The 20,903-nt window shown below is 35.4% G+C and overlaps 1 protein-coding gene across 5 annotated transcripts in view; it reads right to left on the reverse strand.

The window, feature by feature from the left end:
* LOC142339431 (protein virilizer homolog) overlaps positions 1–20,903 on the reverse strand; it is a 170,455-nt gene continuing 149,552 nt past the window's right edge. For 2 of the 5 annotated variants that reach the window (XM_075389459.1, XM_075389458.1), the window contains exons 24-25: positions 13,492–13,951; positions 1–316 (exon numbers count right to left, since the gene is read on the reverse strand). In XM_075389459.1, coding sequence (XP_075245574.1) covers positions 13,497–13,951 — 455 coding nt within the window. In that variant the 3' untranslated portion in view covers positions 1–316; positions 13,492–13,496. The other 3 variants (XM_075389461.1, XM_075389460.1, XM_075389462.1) reach the window with 2 other exon arrangements.

The following is a 20,903-nucleotide window of genomic DNA, read 5'->3' on the forward strand; positions in this document are numbered from 1 at the left end:
GAGGGAAGAAAACAAATATATTTATCAGAAAAATCAAGATTTAACATCTAGCATCATAATACTCGAGATTACAACAGAGCAGATCAAAATGAAAGCAACGACAAACAGTGAAGGTAAAGCAGGCTACTATCAATCGGCGCTTGCATATTCTGCAGCCAAGGGAAATCATAGACAAAAAATCACATCGTATCACCATCCAACATTGCACAATCGCATCGCGAACGTCAGCGTCACTCGTTAGCAAACGTCTGCGAAATAATTTTGGTTGTTTGAACAGCCGAGGGTCCAATCCATCCTCTAGCTGCGCTGTAGAAACCTAAACATCAAGATGACATAACACATACAACATATACAGTAAACTGATCAAAAATCAACAACACTCAACAACAAAACACAGTAGTATAGTTTCAACAACAGATCCCCAGACGACCTCAACAAAAACGACTCATATCAAATCAGATTGCATAATTAGAGTTCAACTTAAAATTAGAAAAAAAATCTACTTGAATACGGATTCCCTTAAATCCTAAATTCGTTATGACACTGCAAACTATCATGTGTTAACACATGGCACTGAGTCTGCATGCTATGCAACAACTATGCTGGTGCCAGGTCAATATTCGCTTGGCATCGTTGAACAACTGATGCATAACTAACAAAACCAAAAGGCGCCAAGAATTACTCTCAAAACACAAGCTAATTTCTATTCCACCTTGATCTAGGCGAGACCGAAAGACTACCTTGTAGAATCTTACATAATTCTTGTTAAAAAAACGCTATTTTGTAAGATCTGGGAAGACAAACGCTATCTTGTTAGAATTAAAAAAAGAGAAAAACATTGTTAATTCCTTTGAGTATGAACTATAAAATACAGAACATAGTTTAAAGGCAATGTAGTGTTAAGAAGTATAAATGAAACAAACGTCACATATTGTGAAAGTTTGAAATTGTATTAAATTTACAATGTGCTAAAATATCGACAAATTAAGAGAGATGAATTATAATTGAGAAAAATTTTTAAAAATGCTAATTCTACAATTAACATTTTCAAGGAGAGAAAATTTTAAAAAATGCTAATCCTCCAATTAACATTTCATATTAAAATTTGATAGATAAATGGTCAACTTGCGAGATCTTGAACCGTAAACGCTTCTCTTGTTAGATTTTTGCAACTTTTTGTTACTGAGTATCTTCTTCACTCAAATTTAGGTACTGATCGTACTGTTACCTGCAATAACCTCGAACTTCTATAAACTGCAATCTCAGTAGTAAGGTGTCTTACTGGGCACGAAACGGGGGGGGGACATTTGGGTGTTACTGTGTTCGCAACGGGGGGGGGGGGGGGAGGGACACGAAAAATTTTTTTTGAAAAGTTGATAGTTTTTGGCGTTTTGGCAAGAGCGGGAAAATTCAAAAATTTTGAAGTATTAAAATTGTGTGAAACACAATTTGCGCTGGGTTGCAGGTGTTAATGTTAATTTTTGTGGACATCATTTTACCTGGTACTAAGATTATATCAAATGTTTTAACCAAAAACTGTCATCAATAGGTTGTTGACTGTTTGTAGTATTCTTTATGTCTGTTACTATCAGTCAGTCCTCTCAAATACTCTTATAACCCTTTATTTGATGATGCATGGGAACAAAATAAAGTAATAGGCAAGGAGGTGAGTGGTTGTTGCTATGCATGTGCTGTTGTTAGAACTCTCTGTGTCATCAATCTATTTTTAGAATATAATGTATACTATGACTAACTACTATAGTCACTGCCGAAGGTCATTATACACGAGTAGTTGTCGTATTCCATTGTGATAGGGAGACCGATCGACCGAGAGTGTCAATGATTTATTTTTGAATAAGTTTACATGTTCAACTGTCTGCATTGGGTGGTTTTGTTATTACAGTTTAACACAGTACTTGTATAGCAATAGAGCAAACTTATAAGAATTTGTTTGAGTTTCAGTTTGAGTTTGATTTGTAAACAAACTATGCCAGCGGTTGACGATTGTTCCTTCTTTGTTTTTTCTCATGACAGTAGCGGTACAGAAAGACGTTTTGTAGCTGTCAGTGTAAACACTTGTTTTTATACTTACAAAAATCGAGACATTAAGGAAGTAAATAATCTGCTTATGTCTTGCGCTTGAACTAACAGATTTAATTTATTTGGATAAAAACTTCCAGGAAAACATATTGTACTAGCAAACTTCCAAGAGTCCTGCCAGGAAAACATATTGAATTTGTCATTATGAGTGTTTTTTTTTCAGAACATACTTTTAGCCATCAAATGAGAGAACACTAGAGAGACGAACAAACAATTAAAACATCAACAAAACAACGAACAATGTTTTATTGTATTATTAGTAATTTATCGAGGTTGAGCAAAGGCAATTCAAAAGATTATAACTGTTTGAGGTTTTAGGAGACTAGTTTAGAGTTTACGATTTTTTGGAGCAAGACAAGAACTGACAGGCGGCGTTTCAAGACTGTTGGTTGCCACGAGCCTACTACATTCGGGTGTTTTGATTAAACTTGTTGAAATTGTTGTAGATGTTATCGAGTTTTCTAAGTTCTTGGTTGTTGAATCTGGAGTTTCAGTAATAAGTGGAATCTTCCAAAAGTTTTCAATGAGTTCCAAATCCTGCCAATATTCTTCCTGATTTTCGTAGATAGGTACTTCTTGAACATCGTAATCATAGAGAATTCTTCTAATATCATCTCCCAGAACGTTTGAGTCAAATATAAACTCACGAGTACAGCCCGCAGAATACATTCCAGAGTATATTGATCTCCCTTAAGTGACGCTTTTTCAAATATAAAAGACTGAATGAAATCGAAAGTAACAACAGGTAATGCCATGTGTTTCACAGTTTTCCAGTCTTTGCCTTGATACTCTTGCTGAACAATAACAATATTTTCTTTTTTTAAAGTCTCGTATGCAATTGTTCGACTGCTGGAAGATTTTTCTTTTAGTATAATTGCAATGGGAAACATTTTAAGCTTTCAGTGATATCTTCGTCTGTTTACACTCGTAAAAGTGGCCTTGAATAAATTGATGAGGACTGTAAAATATACCAAAAAAAAGACTGTTAGAAAAATCTAAGAAGAATATGGTAAGTATAATGAGTTAATTACTGTTGAAGTAATCTGATTAGTTCTTATCAACAAGAATTATCAAAGCGCAAACCTATATCAATACAATTTCCAACGATTGAGACAGAATATAAATATTTTACTTATAAAGTATTGAATCTAAAGAATCTGGTTTAAGCGAAGAACTGAAAACTCATTTTGTGGGTGGTCTGCTACCGTAAATAGAAGTGTTTGTGTTCTACAAAGATTTAATTATATGGACGAGATATTTTCTTTAGTGTCTGCTGTTTTTATGCTACATGTACTCAGCTTATCTAAAATAAAGACAGATTTGGAAGTATCAGTGTAATCACAGCCAGTTCTTATCTTTCCGGAAAGCTATTTTAAGAATCAATATAGAACATTTTAAGTGGGTTGTTATTTTATTTACAATACCTTATGTTCAAACTGGTGCTATAAAACGGAAATAATAGACAAATTCTTTTTTGTTGTGTTTGACTTTCTAATGAAAGAGAGTTTGTATAAAAATAACACTGTTTTACGAATGAACGAGGACAAACATGAAAAATGTTTTAATTACTTTTAACGCTTTCAACTGCAGCAGACAATTAGTTTTGTAATCTGTTCCTCTATGAATTAGATTGATTTAATTTTCTCATAGAGGAAATTAAAAGTGTCTATTTTTTTCAGATTCAGTCGGCTTCAATCTAACTCGGAATGCGTCTTGATAAACCAATAGTTTATGCGTCTTGATAAACCAATGTAGATATTGTTTGAAAAACATTCATGAGAAGTATTTGTTATTAGCCACAACATACCCAAACAAATCAGTAAGACTGAACTATTTCTTAGCAGCAAGTGAATACTTTAGTCAAAAGGAAAACTTTGATTATGATAATGCTTTGAAACTTCGACCTTACGGAGGACTGATTGGAATAGATAACTCTTCTTTAGATTCATACCTAAACAACTCCAAAATTCTACGATTACACGCAATTTTGCATGACGCTGGTGGTTTCATCAAGGAGCTCTACGCTGAAGGACCCGGCTACTCGTACATGCTTCCCTGGAAGCTTAATAGCTGTTTCACTGGACATCTGACAGGAAATCTTTTTTGTTTGTATATTAAAGTTTTCCACTCAAAAATTTATCACTTGTTGGAATGTTAAGCAGTAAAACAGTTGTGTTAGACCTTGAAGGTTTCCGTCACAGGAAAAAAAAAATTATTGTTATAGAGTTTGGTATATGTACTGAAGATTACAACGATTGTGTTTTGTTTTCACCACTATCAAAATTTTCCGATTTGACAAATCCGCAGAAAACTTCAATCAGTTGGTTATCTAAAAACTTACATGACTTAGATTGGAACTCTGAAAACTATCCTTACATTTATCTAACACAAATTGTCCAAAGCGTTCGCTTAAGAAACCCAAGAGCGGTTTACTACGCTAAAGGTTTTGAAAAGTCTCAACTTTTATCGGAGTTGCTCGATTGTCCAGTAATCGATTTAAATACTCTGAAGTGTCCTAAAATATCTTACAGTTTTTTTACAGTTAACTGTGGGAATCATAGCTCAACACAACGTGGTATCTTCAACGATCATTGTGCACGGGAAAAAGCTTGTTTCTATTTTGACTGAATGACTAATGAGAGAGGAATTGACAAAAGTGGAAGCACCCTTCTCAGCGAATTCGACTATTTGCGCCTTGATCACGAAGGAGGGGGCACTGAACCTTTCAATTTGCAAAGGAGAAGCGATAAAAAGTGGTACTCAAATTCGTCGGAAAAAAGTTAGGGTGTTATTGACAGAGGAGGAAATTCGTTCGATTACACACTTGGTTTTTTACATCGAGCCTTTTATTCAGTGGAGAAAACAAAATGTCGGATTCTCAACGCAAAGTCTCACCTCCGAAACTTCTATTGATATCGAAACATCCAACTGGTAAAGAAGTAGATCAAAATGACAAAATGCTGCCTGAAGAAATTCAGGAACTCGTGAACACGGACAAAGTCAAAAAAAATGTGTACTATGAAAAAACTACAAGATTACCCGCATGTTTCATGGTGCACATGAATGAATTTTGGAGTGATTATAGTTGTTATGAACCGTTCTATGTAAAACATTAAAAAGTACAATAAATTTTTATTTTATACACATTTTCTTTTGTGATGGAACAAGTAACAGTTGATCAAGTTGTGCCAGAAACTCTTTTCGAAAAGCAAAGTAGTGGAAAATCTACTTGGAAATTTTGTAACCAGATAACGTTACCACGGTCGGAAGTTGTGTTTTTTGTTCAAATGTTTGTAATTTTGATGCTAATAGTTCTTTGCATTGTGAAATTGACTGTGCTTAAACCAACTTGTGAGGAAACATCAGTTTGGATTTCGATTTTGTCGAGTTTAGTTGGATATATCTTACCAAATCCACGATTATGAACAAAATTATCCCTACCAGTGACAGAATCTTTATGGCCGTGGTAGGTCCGTCGGGTTGTGGTAAAACGAATTTAATTTTCAGAATAATAACAGGAAACACCTTTTATCCAAAGTTTAAAAATGTTTTTTTCTTTACCACGAAATGCAACCAATATACTCACAAGTTGACCAGCATTCAAACTTTGTTTTCAAAAAATTCACAAACTTAGAGTTTTTGCAAAATACTGAAAATTGTTTGCTTATATTTGATGATTCTTGTGAGGAAATTTTTAATGACAAAGAGTTTGTCAAGCTGGCTACCGCAGGTCGACACAAGAACATTAATGTCATTTATGTGAAACACAATCTTTACCAGCAAAATAAATGGTCACGAACAATAGATTTGAATACAACTCATATCATTTTGTTCAAATCACCACGTGACGTTCCGCAAGTCGAGTTTCTCGGTAAACAACTGAATCTTACTCATTTTTTTAAAAAATTGTAATGAAATAGCAACAAGAGAAACATTTGCACACTTATTGATTGACCTGGATCCAAAAACTTTGGAATGTCTACGATTTTGTTCAAACATTACAGAGCCTGGACCGTCGGTCTTCTACATACCTTCAGACAAAGCCGATATTACTCACATATCAAATGAACGAGAAAAAATTCTTTATACTGAAGCGAATGGCACTTTTATCTGATCCTGAGTTGAGGAAAATTCTCAGCACTTACGACGACAATATTGTATTGGTACTGTGTGAATGTTTTTACAACGTAATCAGAGGACATGTAAAAGTTCAGATTAACGATTTGGAGCAATATGAAAACGTGATCAAGACTATTCTTCGTAAAAACGTTTCAGTTGAAAAGAAAAGAGCCATACTACTCACAAAAACAGGTTTTGATTTAGTTCGGCTCATTATTCATTTCTGCTACCAGTATTTGAGTCAATCATAAAAGAGAAAATAACAACTGCTGAGGAATTTATTTTAATTCCCAAAAAAGTTTATATGAAAACTCAACCATACCAAACCCGGGTCTTAGAGAATCCTGACATTAAACACAAATCAGCACAGCTCTCTATTATAAATAGAATGCGACCAAAGGAACACATTGAAGCACAGTTCAATGACAAACTGTCGGAACAAGACTCTGGTGTTGATGTTGATGAAAATCGGCTCAAACATTCAAATAGACGGGCAGATCAGGTCCTAGAAACATTATCATCTCTCTTGCCTCATTCAAAATACCTAAAGTGTGATTATATTGTAGATCTAATTAAAAAGTCTAATCGTGTGCTCACTGGTGAAGACGAGAAGTTACTCATTGACAACAGTCCAACTGACATAAACGCATTCGCATTCTTGTACAATTTACAGCAACCAACAAAGAAAATTCACAGTCCTGATTATTTTGAATTATTAAGTCTTACAAATAAAGGAAGAACAAGTAATTAACAGCAATGCTAAAACTTCGATCAGGAAAAGTTCTCCAGAAACCGCAACAAAAAGAAAAAAAATCGTCAAGAAATCACAGAAACAAAAACGTTCAAAGTTTCAAAAGCCCCCAAAACAAGACAACCAGAAGCAGCAACAGACCAGCAGAGCACTACTCACCGACGACGAAAGCAGTAGTGACGAATAGGAAGAGGAAGGTTTCGAAACTCCGTACGAACCAAGTGTACAGAAGGAAAAACAATGGGAATCTTACGACGAGTGAAGAAAAATTGCTGCAGTCAATGTACACAAAAGGGCCAGCTGCGTTTGGAAGCGTTGAAAATTTACAAAAAACACAAAATTACAACCTCGCAAAGTGAAACAGTTTCTAGAGACCAAGAATGCTCACACAAAATATAAGGGCTTTCGAAAAAGTTTTGCACGTTTGAAAGTTATTGCATATGACCTTGATGAAATTTGGTCTCTTGACTTGGCAGACGTGGACAAACCGTCAAAACAAAACGCAGGTATTAAGTACTTATTGATTGCTGTTGACTGTCTTTCACGCTATCTACGTGTCGAACCACTCAAATCAAAATATGCAACATCAACAGCTGAAGCCTTCAAACGTATGATTAAGCATAAACAGTCGAAAAAACTTTGGGTGGATGCTGGAACAGAGTTTAAGGGAAACTTCAAAACACTTTGCCAGAGGAGAAACATTAAAATTTATCAAACTTTCAGCGAAAAGAAGTCTGCGTTTGCAGAAAGGAACATCCACTCTTTAAAGAATATTATCTACAAGTATCTGGAGGAAAAATGGACATATTCATACATCTCTCAATAAACTCACGCATCAACCGTGTAACAAAAATAGCTCCGAACAAAGTAACCAAAAAAGACGTTCCTTATCTGTTATCATTAAATGCAATTGCATCCGAGAAATTAGTTAGTCGACCCAAATTTTGAATTGGTGATTTTGTTAGAACATCAAAAATTGATTTACCCTTCCGAAAAGGTTATAAACAGACATTTACCGACGAAGTGTTTGAAGTTTACGATATTCCAACGATAAACCCTCCAACATACAGCCTAATTGATTCGAATCAGAATCCAATCAGTGGTAAGTTCTATCAATTGGAACTAGTGAAGGTTGCTGACAACAGCGAAACGTTCACAAAGCATGAATGAGTTTACCATACATTTAGTTTCATCAGCTTCCATGGACATTTTTCCACAGAACACTTTGGCTAACTTCAAAAACTTTTTGAATGAAGAAATCAGCCTGCAAGGCTGATTGGAGAGTAGCTTTGAGTGAAATTATCTTCCCATCCAGAATCAACCAGGTTAATAACACTCGAATCATAAAGTACTCCTCAAGTTAACAAAAACCATCAGAGAAGTATTCCATCTGGTGCTGTTTCAAAACCATACAAAGGGGAGACAGTCTTGATCAATACTGCAAGCTATGAGAACTTGGAACACCTGATAAAAGCCATCAAGACAGCTACTGGTCTAACTAAATTCAGTCATCAGTACAATAAAATCACAGGCGTTTTGGTTGTTTTTTGGCAAAAATGAAGGAATTACATTTCCTGACGAAGAAATACCAAGCATTCTGGGCTTTGAAGGAATCAAAGATGGGTCAGGTACTCATATTGGTTATAAAATGATAGATTCCTTTGACAATTTAGCACTGGGTGACGGAGAAGCAAAAGCTTTTGTTGCTGATTACCCTTTTGATCTGCTTGCAGGAAAACAATTGATATTTGTATACAGCAACATAATTGAGTATCAACACATTGGAGACACAAAAGCTCCGCTGATTCGTATCATTGATTCAAAACAACGTCTGAAAAACGGTAGCCTTTGTGAAATTGAACCTACGCATAGAATAGTTTTTAGCAATTTGGAATATAAGAAATTGTTGTTGTGGTGGAAATGGAGGTGTTCGTGGTGGAAATGTTTATAAAAAACAGAAACAGAGCGGTCCTGTCAAATCCCGAAAAATCATTCAGAGAAAACAACCGTTACTGAGAAGTAACGGTTGTTGAGGTTCAGTTGAGAACCGAAACTGGCAAATTTGTTCCATTTACGGGAACAGGAAAAGTTATTCTCCCTTTAAACTTTAAAAAATTTAATTAAATGGAAGCTTACTATCAACAACAATCAGTTTCACCATACTTTGCAGGACACTTTTGTCAACGAGGCAGTGGGTTCGGGGCTTTAGCGGCTGGAATTGGTAGGGCAGCCATACCGATAGCTAAAAAGTTTTTGTGGCCTGTTGCTAAAAAGATTGGAAGAGAACTGTTTGTACATGCGGCACCAGAGATTGTTGACGTTGTAGCCAAAAAGAAGAGTCCTAAAGAAGCACTCAAATCAACTGTTCAGAAAACGGTAAAGAAACAAGTCGGTGGCTCAAGAGCCCGAATTGGAGGTGTTCGTGGTGGAAATGTTTATAAAAAACAGAAACAGAGCGGTCCTGTCAAATCCCGAAAAATCATTCAGAGAAAACAACCGTTACTGAGAAGTCGGTCTGATTTCTTTTCCAAAGTGAAAAATGAATACTAATTTATTGCCAGCAGAGGCAACACACACAACTCTAGACTTGTTTGAAAAGCAGCCTCTCCTGATCACCTTTGACAATGCTTTTACCCAAAAAGTTGGTCCATCATACTCACCGTATGGTCCAATGCTGGAATTCGAAGTTGTTGGCGACAGGAACAACTTTATTGCTTTGCAAAAGTTTCTACTTGAAATAAAATGCAAAATCACGAGAACTAATGACGCCGATTTGAGAACTGGTACTGATGCCACAAACACAGATTCGCCGTATTTTAGCAATAACGCATTGCACTCTGTTTTCAGAGTGTACAGTTTCGGCAAATGGCGTTAAATTGTCAAATACAAACGGCAACTACGCACACAAGGCTTTCATAGAAACAGAATTCTTATCCGGAACAACAGCAAAGAGCACTTGGTTAGTTTGTCAAGGCTAATATTATGAAGACGAACCCGCCAAAATTGATGGAGCTGACAACAGAGCTACTGATGTTGCTGCGCGAAAAGCTTTAGTTGCTGACTCTCTGGAATGTCCTCTACTTGGAAAACCGGCCAGTGATATATTGACCTGTGACAAACATCTTCTCAGTGGTTTTACACTACGCATCTCCTTCAGGTCTCCAAACGATTTTACTGTCATATCCGAATCTAATAAACATTACAGAGTAAAAATTGTTGAAGCAAATCTGTACGTGCGCAAAATGACCGTGGCTGATCATGTGTTGTCTGCGATAGAAAAAACTTTGCTAAAACACTAAACTTTGGAACACTAATTTCAACAACCTTAGATCAACGAGTCTACTTCAACACGCTTGAAGCTTTAGATTTTCTTGATAAAGGTGGTCATGGCATTCCCCTAGCCGATTATCCAAATCACTTTATTCTGGCCTTCGACCTTACTTCAACACAGGAGGCTTCACACGATTTTATTCATCCTGAATTAACAAATTGTTCAATTTCCTGGAGCTCACTTTTGGAACACCTTTGGGTGACAACGTTGAAATTTTATTCCTAGGCGAACGAAGTTCAACTTTTTAGGTCAACTCTGAACGAAAAGTTACCGAAAACTCGGTTATTACATATCCTGTTGATGAATAATTTTGAGATAACTTATATCTAGTAAATAAATGTTTTCATCTGAAGCACAAGTTTTGTGGAGTTTTTGCAGCTGACAATTTTCCAAGACTGCCAGATAATTGCTTTGCTGTGGTCAATGCCCCAATATCAACATCATCGGATAGTCATTGGCTGCTGATTTGTAATTATAAAAAAACAATGTACTTTGCTGATCCACTTGGGCAAGCACTGGATTGCTACCATTTTGCATACACTCGACTGCTGCAGTTCTACTTCGAAAAAAGTCGTTCAGTGTCTCAGATTGCAGCCAATTCAGAGCCCAAACTCCAAACTGTGTGGACTCCTTTGTATTTATATTGCTCATATTATTTTCACATATAGCTATCCCTTTGTACACTACATGAATGATGATGATTTACTATGATTTGCTAAGCATATGATGTAGGATAAATCAATCAATTTAAATTTTTTAGCATCAACTGTTTTCATCAATTCGTAACTTTTTCCCCTTGAGGCTAGATCGCTCATTTTTTAATGAAACATGTGAGATTAATTTTTTAATTCAAATCGAAAGTTAATTTTTACATTCTCATTATCAACATTCAGGGAGCCATATCCACTAATAATAATATCAATAATTTTTGAAAATTCTGCATAAGAACTGTTCTGATAAATACTTAAAAATCGGTTAAAAGTACAAGTTGGTATGAAATCAGTTTGAACTTTAACATTCTCTTTGACAGTCTCCAGTTCAAAGATATTTGGAAGCTTTCTTTTGGAGCTATATAAATCTAGCTGATGTTGGTGATTGTAAATGACTGCTTGCTGCAACTTCTCAAAAATTTCACCGTGAAAAGTGATGTTGACAGATTGTGTTTTGTGGAGTAGAAGTCTGAAACCTGTGTACTGGCAAGGTATAGAATAGGGTTTTGAAGAATTTTTTTTGAAAGCCTCTGTTACTTGATCCGAAGCTGCAATAACATGATAATGTTGTCCTTTTTTTCTACAAAAGCTGTTGTTCTCATGCAAACTGTAAGCAAAACTGTTGTTGATTTCTTTAGTATCAAATATTGGCTCCCTTCTGCAGATAAAAAAGTGAAATTTCTTTTGAAACTGTCGAAAGAATTCAGGTGTTCGTTCAAACATTGCCTCAACCATTTTCAATACTGTGTGTCGCTCTCAGAACTTTTCTTCGCTTTCTTCTGTGATCGACCAGCAACCTGAGTTGAAGTAACGCTATTCGTCTCCGGTGAGAACGCAAACTGATAACGTTGTTTCCTTCCCGTTATCTTATTGTGTTCTTTTTTGATAGGTTGTTCTGATTGTCCGGTCCTTAGTTTTTCACAGTGAATTGTAGCTTTGAGATAATTGTTCAAACTCAGCTAAAGATAGTGTTATTCTCTGGTTGAACTTGAAACCATCACTGTTACAATTGTTTCTGTTGTCTTGGGTTTGATCACAGAAGTTATCTTTTTTTAAAAGTTTTACCGTTATATATGTTCCAGTAGAGTCATAAGTTTTCACACAAGCAACTACATAACGTTTTTCTGTACACGTAATATCGTGAGAAAAGTCAAAGAAGGAACAATCGTCAACCGCTGGCATAGTTTGTTTACAAATCAAACTCAAACTCAAACTGAAACTCAAACAAATTCTTATATGTTTGTTCTATTGCTATACAAGTACTGTGTTAAACTGTAATAACAAAACCAGAGAGTTCTAACAACAGCACATGCATAGCAACAACCACTCACCTCCTTGCCTATTACTATATTTTGTTCTCATGCATCATCAAATAAAGGGTTATAAGAGTATTTGAGAGGACTGACTGATAGTAACAGACATAAAGAATACTACAAACAGTCAACAACCTATTGATGACAGTTTTTGGTTAAAACATTTGATATAATCTTAGTACCAGGTAAAATGATGTCCACAAAAAATTAACATTAACACCTGCAACCCAGCGCAAATTGTGTTTCACACAATTTTAATACTTCAAAATTTTTGAATTTTCCCAAAATTTTTCAAAGTTTTTTTTCGATGATTAGGCCCACCAGGTGAGATGAGGTCAACAAAAAATCGTCTTTGAGACCTGAAACCCAGCGCAAAATACAATTCATGCAACTTTAACACTTTGAATTTTTCATTTTTTTTTCAATTTTTTTTTCAAAAAAATTTTTTTTTACTGATGAGGCTCACCTGGGCTGACTCACCTGGGCTGATTACAAAATGACAACCACTGGAACAGCAGTGCTTTTTCCCGACTAACATATAAAACAAACCAAACCTACCAAAAAACGTCAAAAAAATCAGAAATTTGCCAAAAAATGTGTCTAACTGGGCACGCAACGGGGGGGGGGACATTTGGGTGTTACTGTGTTCGCAACGGGGGGGGGGGGACACGAAAAAATTTTTCGAAAAGGCGATAGTTTTTGGCGTTTTCCACCGCTCTTGCCAAAACGCCAAAAACTATCAACTTTTCGAAAAAATTTTTCGTGTCCCCCCCCGTTGCGAACACAGTAACACCCAAATGTCCCCCCCCCCCGTTGCGTGCCCAGTAAGACACCTTACTACTAATCTCTGTCCTGCAAGAAAATGTTTACCTCTTTTCGCTAATTTTACTATTTTTTTTCTCGAACAGGGCGCTGGAGTCGCGGGGGCTCTTACAATGCGGCTTTAAACTACACTTTAAGTGGACATATATCAATAAACCACCGCCAATTAGAACGCAGAATTGAGCTCATCTCACAATCACTGCAAAAGTTAAATTGAGCGAAAGAAAGACCAATTAGATTCAAAAATTTACCGGTTCAGCCTTTGTCTGAGAGCAATTAAATAGTTACGCACAAAATCCGGTAATTTAACATGTGAAAAAGCACAGAAACAAAAATTTGAATTACTTTTGCTATTGGTCGTTGGAGTAAATTGTGTTAAACCTCCTGGCCACAGACGAAAACTTACTCATGGAGAATGATTGAGGAATCAGATTAACATTAATATCAGAGGGTACAACACACAGGGGACGGTACATGGGCACAGGGTGTCTGGGAACAATTCCTCGCTTATACGAGGGGTGCGCTTTATTCAAATACAAAATGGGAGAAGGGATAACGGATAATTTGCTGGAAATGTCGTCTTCCACAAAATTAGTCAATGACAGCTCGTCTGAAGGATTGTCGCGCTCAAACAGATAGTTGGGCGTCAAAATGACCGGAAAATTGCTCATAGCTGTTCCCAACATTTTATTTTCCACATCCTCGCTACTTCTCGATTGTCTGCTATTCGACGTGGAGTTTTCGATGGAATTCGAAAGTCGAATATTTTGTCTGCATGCTACGTTTGTCATTCTCCGAGACTTTCCTGGCGAGCGTGATAATAACGCATAATTATGACAGCTGTAACTTCGCCATAATAAATTAAGAATTCACTTCATAGCAATAAAATGAAATGGAACTGATGAAGAATTGAACTTTCTGATGAACACCGCCTGACTGACTCTATTAACTCCTACAAGCAGAGAAACTGGTGTCTGTTTTAGGCTACTCAGTTCCATAATTTGAACATTGAGAACACTTGACACCTCATCGACATAAGTTTTCAAAAGTTTAAAATCAACTCAATGAGAATGAATCACACGATAAGGCACTCAAACCGAAGACGAGTTAAAAAGATATCATGGACTGTGAAGGCAAACAAAAATCAAACTATGTCTATAAAAATTCAGTGTTATCTCAGCAATTAAACATAGCCCGCAAATAGCCGGAAGCTAGCCGCCGTTGACTCCTTGACGCACATCGGGATTGAAACAGAAACACAAAAAACAGATACATTAACACATTTTTTCTTATGTCAAAAAGCGTTCTGATTTGGTGTGCAGTTTGTTAGATTCGAAAATTATACTTAATTCAGCTTCTAAACTGAACGCTAATAATCTTACTACTAATGTCAACCAGCAATGACTCCAATGAACTTAGATAACCTAATGGACTATGACTTAATGAACGGGCTTTAATAGTTTATCCCGTTTCTTTTGATTTTGCTCCTTTGACATTGAACGTATTCACTACATTGCGTAATTCAATTCAGTTAAAACAGTGAGTGTAAAAAGTAAGTCACGGGTCAAATGAAAAAAAATGCGAACTACGTAAAACGAAAAACAAGACCGAAAAGTAAAGCCAACTTAAAAAGCATAGCAGGAAGTCCTGACAACAAAAAATTTCATTGACTAAACAAAAATCTAGACCAACAAACCGTGGGAAAACCACTTAAAATTAAAATTCAAAGAAATAAGCGAAAATTGACGTCGAATTGCCGCGGGTGAGAAAATCACAATCGAGAAAGCTAATTTTAGTTCAAAACCGTTTTCTCAATCTACTTTGACAACGGAGTGAAAATAATTAACGCCTCAAAACCATTCGCTCTTCCTGTTTCAGTGTCACTTCTCCAATTTGACATCGCAAATCACGAAAATGTGTGAATAGATATTAAGAAACCAGACGGCGCCCCAACACACTACAAATTCTTTGAATTGTAAAACAAACAGCAGGAGTTTTCAAAATAACAGCACAATAACAATGTTAACTCTATGCATCTTTAGAATGAGTACACAATACAACAACCAATCAAAACAAAAGCGGCGAAAAAACTCATGAAATTTCTAAAAAATCAGAATATATTTGAGAGTCAATGGCGTCAAAGGTACTGAAACCTCATAACTAAATGCCAAAATCATAAACCACAGCATATCACAAAATTACAGAAGTCATAAAAAGCCTTTTATTAGTTCTAATGGCTGAAACGGGACAAAAGAACTACCTTGAAAGATTCGCAAGTTCAGTTAATTAACATTTCTAAAACAAACGGCATCTCATCGGTGAAAACGCGATCAGACAACCCGAAAACAAAAACATGTGAGACTAAAAATTCAACTTAAATTGTTTGAAAAGAAAATTACAAAATTATAAAAAACGACTGCTATGATTTCAAACGACTAATTAGAATCACGTATACCTAATGATAGTAGCACCCGATGAAACCCGTCATTACTGACTCAATGCTAAGACAAAAACAGCAAATTTTTGCAAAGTTTTTGAAAATGGATGGTGTTAAAAGTCACAGAGTGCAACAACTAAGGGCTGTAACGAGTAATTCGATTGACTAATTTATCAAAAGTGACCAATGAGATTAAAGGCAGCAATAAGTACAAAAAACGAATGCAAAAATTAAAACATTCTTTGAAAACGAATAGCGCATAAATCATTGAACAAAAGATTTAAAAACCGGAACGATTAATTGAGGTATACTCAGCAATAGATGAGAAATTTCATTAGTATGACTATGAAAAAAAAACATAACTGACTAACGCCGAGCGAATTGCTCTCAAATGACCGGCGAGCGGTTGGCTTCGTCTGCAGCTAGCCATGGTTTAGTGAGGCCAGCTTGAGCTTGATTCGACTCTGCAACTTTAAGTTTTCTAGCCTTGTTAGTAAATAAAAAGATAGAAAAACTGGTATTTTAAAAATTTGCAAAATATTGCAAATTTTAAAAAGCTTCCAGAGTTTACAGTGAAAATGGTCAAAACTAACTTTTGTCTTTGGAGTTATGTCAGGTAACCTATCTGCAAGACTTGAAAAGCTTTGTTGGCAAGTAATGATCGATAAACTCAGAGAAGGTCAAACATTCAAAAATTTTGAAAACAATAGCAAACTTTAACAAAATCTTGCTAAAATTCACGATATAAAATTATTCAAAACAATTTCATTGTCTCAGGAGACTATCCATTATCCCTTTTTCAAGCTTGAAATAGTTTCACTGGCTCATAAAGATCCATAAACTTGGAACATGATAATTTTGCGAAAATTTGAAAAAAAAATTAAACTTAAAAAAAAATTGCTAAAGCTGGAGTCATTAAAATATTGATAACCATTCCATTAACTCAAAAAACTATGCACCAGCTTATCATCAGACCTTGCAGGACGTCACTGGGCCCCTGGGGCACGAAAAAACCGGAGAAAAATCAAAATATTCCAAAACGTGAAAAAATTGAAAAATATTTTTAAAATATTGCTTGATTTCGTGATGTTAAAATCTTGAAAAACATTCCATTACATCTAGAACATATAAGGAACCTATTATCAGACCCTAGAGGAGGTTCCTTGGCTCTTGAAGCTGAAAAAACCAAAAAAACGATAAACAATTTCAAAAACCTTGAAAAATGCAAAAAAAAAAATTTTATGAAAATGCTCAAACTCGTTAGATCTAAAAACTAGACAGTAACCTATTATCAGACCCTAGAGGAGGTTCCTTGGGCTCCTTGAAGCAGGATAAACATGAAAATGACAAAAATTTTAAAAAAAAGTTGAAAAAAATGGTAAGTTTTATGAAAAAAAAATCGATGAAAATTGTGATATCAAAAAGTTGAAAATACTTCCATGGCCTACAAAAAAATTTCAATAACCTATCATCAAACCCTATACGAGGTTTCTTGGCCCCTTGGACAGGAAAACCTTAGATATTGACAATTAAAATTGAAAAATTTGAAAATTAAAATTTTTATCAATAAATTGTTAAAATTCGTGAAGTTAAAATGTTGAAAACCTTTCCATTACCACCAGAAACTATGCAACAACCTACTATCAATCTTCTAAGTAAGTTTTCTTAACCCTGAGTCTGTAAAACCATGAAAAATTCACAAAAAATTCAAAAAGTCGAGATGTTAAACTCTTTAAAAAATTCCATTACGTCTAGAAAGTATACAGTAACCCATTATAACACCCTAGAGGAGGCTCCTTCGCTCTTGCGGCTGGGTAAAACTAAAAAATGCCAAAATTTTCGAAAAAAATGGAAGTTTTGTCGAACAAAATATCGATCAAATTTGTGATATTAAAAAGTTTAAAACTATTCCATGGCCAAGAAAAAATTTTCAATAAACTATCGTTAAACCCTATAGGTGGTTTCCTGGGTTCTGGGGCTGGAAAACTTTAGATAATTACAATAAATGTTGAAAAATTTGAAATCCAACTTTTACAAAAATATCGATAAAATTTGATATTAAAAAATTGAAAACTATTCCATGGCAGATCAAGTTTTTTCAGTAGCTTTTTGTCAAAATTTTAAGAAGAGTTTTTCTGGCTACTGGATGGGGAAAAATTTGAAATGACAAATGACAAACATTGAAAAAAAACTGCAATGTTTGTCAAAAAATTGCTAAAATTCGCGATGTTAAAATGTTGAAACCATTCTTATTACCACTAGAAACCATGCAGTAACCTATTATCAAACCTTAGACGAGGTTCCTTGACATCTAGGATTAATAAAACAAAAAAACCAAAAAAAATTTCATTAAAGCTTGAAAAAAATTGACAATTGGTATAAATTTGCGTTTTTAGCGAGCGGCTGTTTGTCAGTAGCCAGCCACGTGAGGGGGGGGAGGAGGTCGCACCAGGATAGTGATGAGGGGCAACAGGCCGTTGGGGGATGGATGCAATACTGAAGGGGGGTCAACAGTGGGAGGGGGTAGGGGGGAGGTCTTCAACGTCTAAGAACCGACCTTCATACCATAAGTCTAAGTATAAGTCTCCAAAACAGTTGGAGCTGAAACAGAGCTGAAAGGCTCTAAGAGCACTTAATGCCCGCTGGGCGCTACCTGTTTATCCCGTTTTTGAGGACGAAAAGTTAAAAAGCGTCAGACGAAAAATTGGTCAAGCGAAAAATCGCATAAAAAAGACCGACAGGACTAATATAATTGCTACAAACTTCATTTGAGAGCAATTAAACATAAAGCAACTAGCGTCGGAAAAGTTGGTCTCGAATAACAAGCGGCGCAGTTTAATTGAGGGGCTGTAGCCTTGATAAATTTATCCTAATGGGTGCGAAAACATCAGCCGAGGGTAGGATTAGTGCCCCGACATCCTGAGTCTTCGACGGAGGTATCAACTACTGCGTTATCAGGGCCTTGAAATCGAGTCTCTAACAATCGGTTTTGTTCGAACAAATTTGATTTCGGAGTGAGAGCAATTGAAACCACTCAAAAATCAAGAAGTGCGTGAAAAAGTCAATCGGGAAGATTATTTTTGATGAAAAGCGCAAAACGTTCAAGCAAAAAAATGCCTAAAAACACACACACGTTTTACAATTATTGCTTCTCAATCGAGAGCATTTAACAAAGTTAACATTAAAAATTGGCAAACACAAAAAATAATAATACTTCATGAAAACAATTAGTGTCAAAGTTATCGCAAACATAAGCATTGAACTGAAATAATCAATAAACAAACGGATTAAAAGAACCCTATTAGTAACCTTTGAGACCTATCCATAAAGAGATTAGATGATGATGCAACAAGTAAATTTTTTTTACAAAAACCGAAAATTTGCTGAAAGTTTCTGAAAACATATAGTGTCAAATTCATGAACGCCACAAGCCATGAACTCGAAGAATTAATAAGGCTCATCTGTTCCTCATCAAAAACTAATGAGATCTGCAACTAAGGATACAAAGTGATAGGAAAACAGAAAACGCGCGAAAATCAAATATTCACTGATATTTTGTAACAACGAAGTGTCAAAGTCTGATAAAAAGCAATAGCAGCCCGTTTATGAATTCACGCAAAGAAATATTGGAGCTTTAAGAACACATATCTTGAGAGCACTTGAGAAAAACACTGAAAACAGGAGTAAATTTGCTTCCAGAAACCGAAAAAAAGTTCGAATACCAATTTCTTAATCAACTTTAAAGGTAATTTCAAAATAGATCACGCTCGATAACACTCTCTTTTTTGCTCTCTCTACTACTCGAGTATGATCGCAATCACCAATCTAATTTGACTTCTCATTGACATGAAAAAGCCGAAAAAAGATCGAAAAGATCTTAAAAAACTGCCACAAGAAATCCGGAAAAGACTCGAAGGAAACAATTGACCACTCTGACTGACATAACGAACAACCTACTAACCAATACCACTCATTTCCAAACAATAATGGGAAAATGAACCATGAAAAGTACCTGAGCAGAAAAACTGATGAACAATTGGATAAACTTTTCTTTACGAGCTGAAACACAAACGTTCACAAAAAGACCACCAGATAATTATTTTTTCCGTATGTTGATTTATTAAACGACTATCAGTTGACACAGAACTAATTAACTATATATAAGAAAACGGCGACGGAAGGAAAAACAAAATAAAGAAAGCTCTCAAATATAGCGAAAAAAATTATCCACAAAAAGCCAAAACGGTACTCCCCAACCATTATTTTCAAAAACGTTTACTGATTCTTCCACTCAAGCATCCACCTACCCAGCACCTGGCAGTAATATTCAACAAAACAATGCAACAAAGGATAAAAACAGAGAATAAATTTTCATTAATTGGCATTAAAGGGGACACCTTATAGAAGAAAAACCTGCAGAATAGCTCCAAGATTTAACCAAAAAAACTATAGCGAGAAGCGCAAATTCAGAAAAAGTCTTGCTGAAAATGAATTAATGATTTTATATTATGAATTGTGAATTATGAACCAAACAAAAACAACTCAAAGTTATTATCTATTCAATCTAAAGACAGCCAAAACAGATAGAACAACTATGTTGAAACAAAGAACTCCTAAAATAAAAATTTGAGGAACAAACCTAAAAGCAAAATTGGCAGGTTGCCAGAAAACAGTCGCAATAGCTACGTAGATCAGCAGTCTAAAGAAACAGTAAAAAAGACCGACCAAAAAATAGTCTTTTCATTGAAGGCTGAGATGTTATATTTTGATTAAGAATCTGTATAACTTATTGCTGCTTCTATTAGCTGCTCTTAAATAACCTTCAATTAAAGTGAAATACACTCACTTGACCTTATCCCTTCGAATTAAATTTAAAAAAAAACAATTTCAGAGGAAGTCATTTTTGAGAGCGACCAAAAATTTAAACATACCCGGCAGATTGCCGGAAAATAGCCGCCGTTGATTCCAATAAGCATGATTGGGATTGAAATAACAGAAGATATTGAAAAAAAAGAATTTTGTACAAAAACATTTTTTTAAGTCCGATTTATTTTGATGGCATTTCGTAGTTGAACATACTTCTATTTCTTAGAGAGAGGCTACAGGGGCTACTATCAATAACAATAAGCATTAGAGATGGTAAATAAGACTTATAGGAACGACGTTCAAATAGCGGGCATCTAAAATTGGGCTTTATGGGTTTATCCCGTTTCTATTTCTGACTTCAATTTTTATACTGACTCTGTTCATTTTGAATTGCTTTGCTGAGCAGCTGATGTTCAAATTCACTTTTAGCAGAATGAGAGCAGAGAGAAACTAT

This window comes from Convolutriloba macropyga, chromosome 5 (genome assembly GCF_964194025.1).
Source record: "Convolutriloba macropyga chromosome 5, txConMacr16.3, whole genome shotgun sequence".
Taxonomy (NCBI): Eukaryota; Metazoa; Xenacoelomorpha; order Acoela; family Convolutidae; genus Convolutriloba; species Convolutriloba macropyga.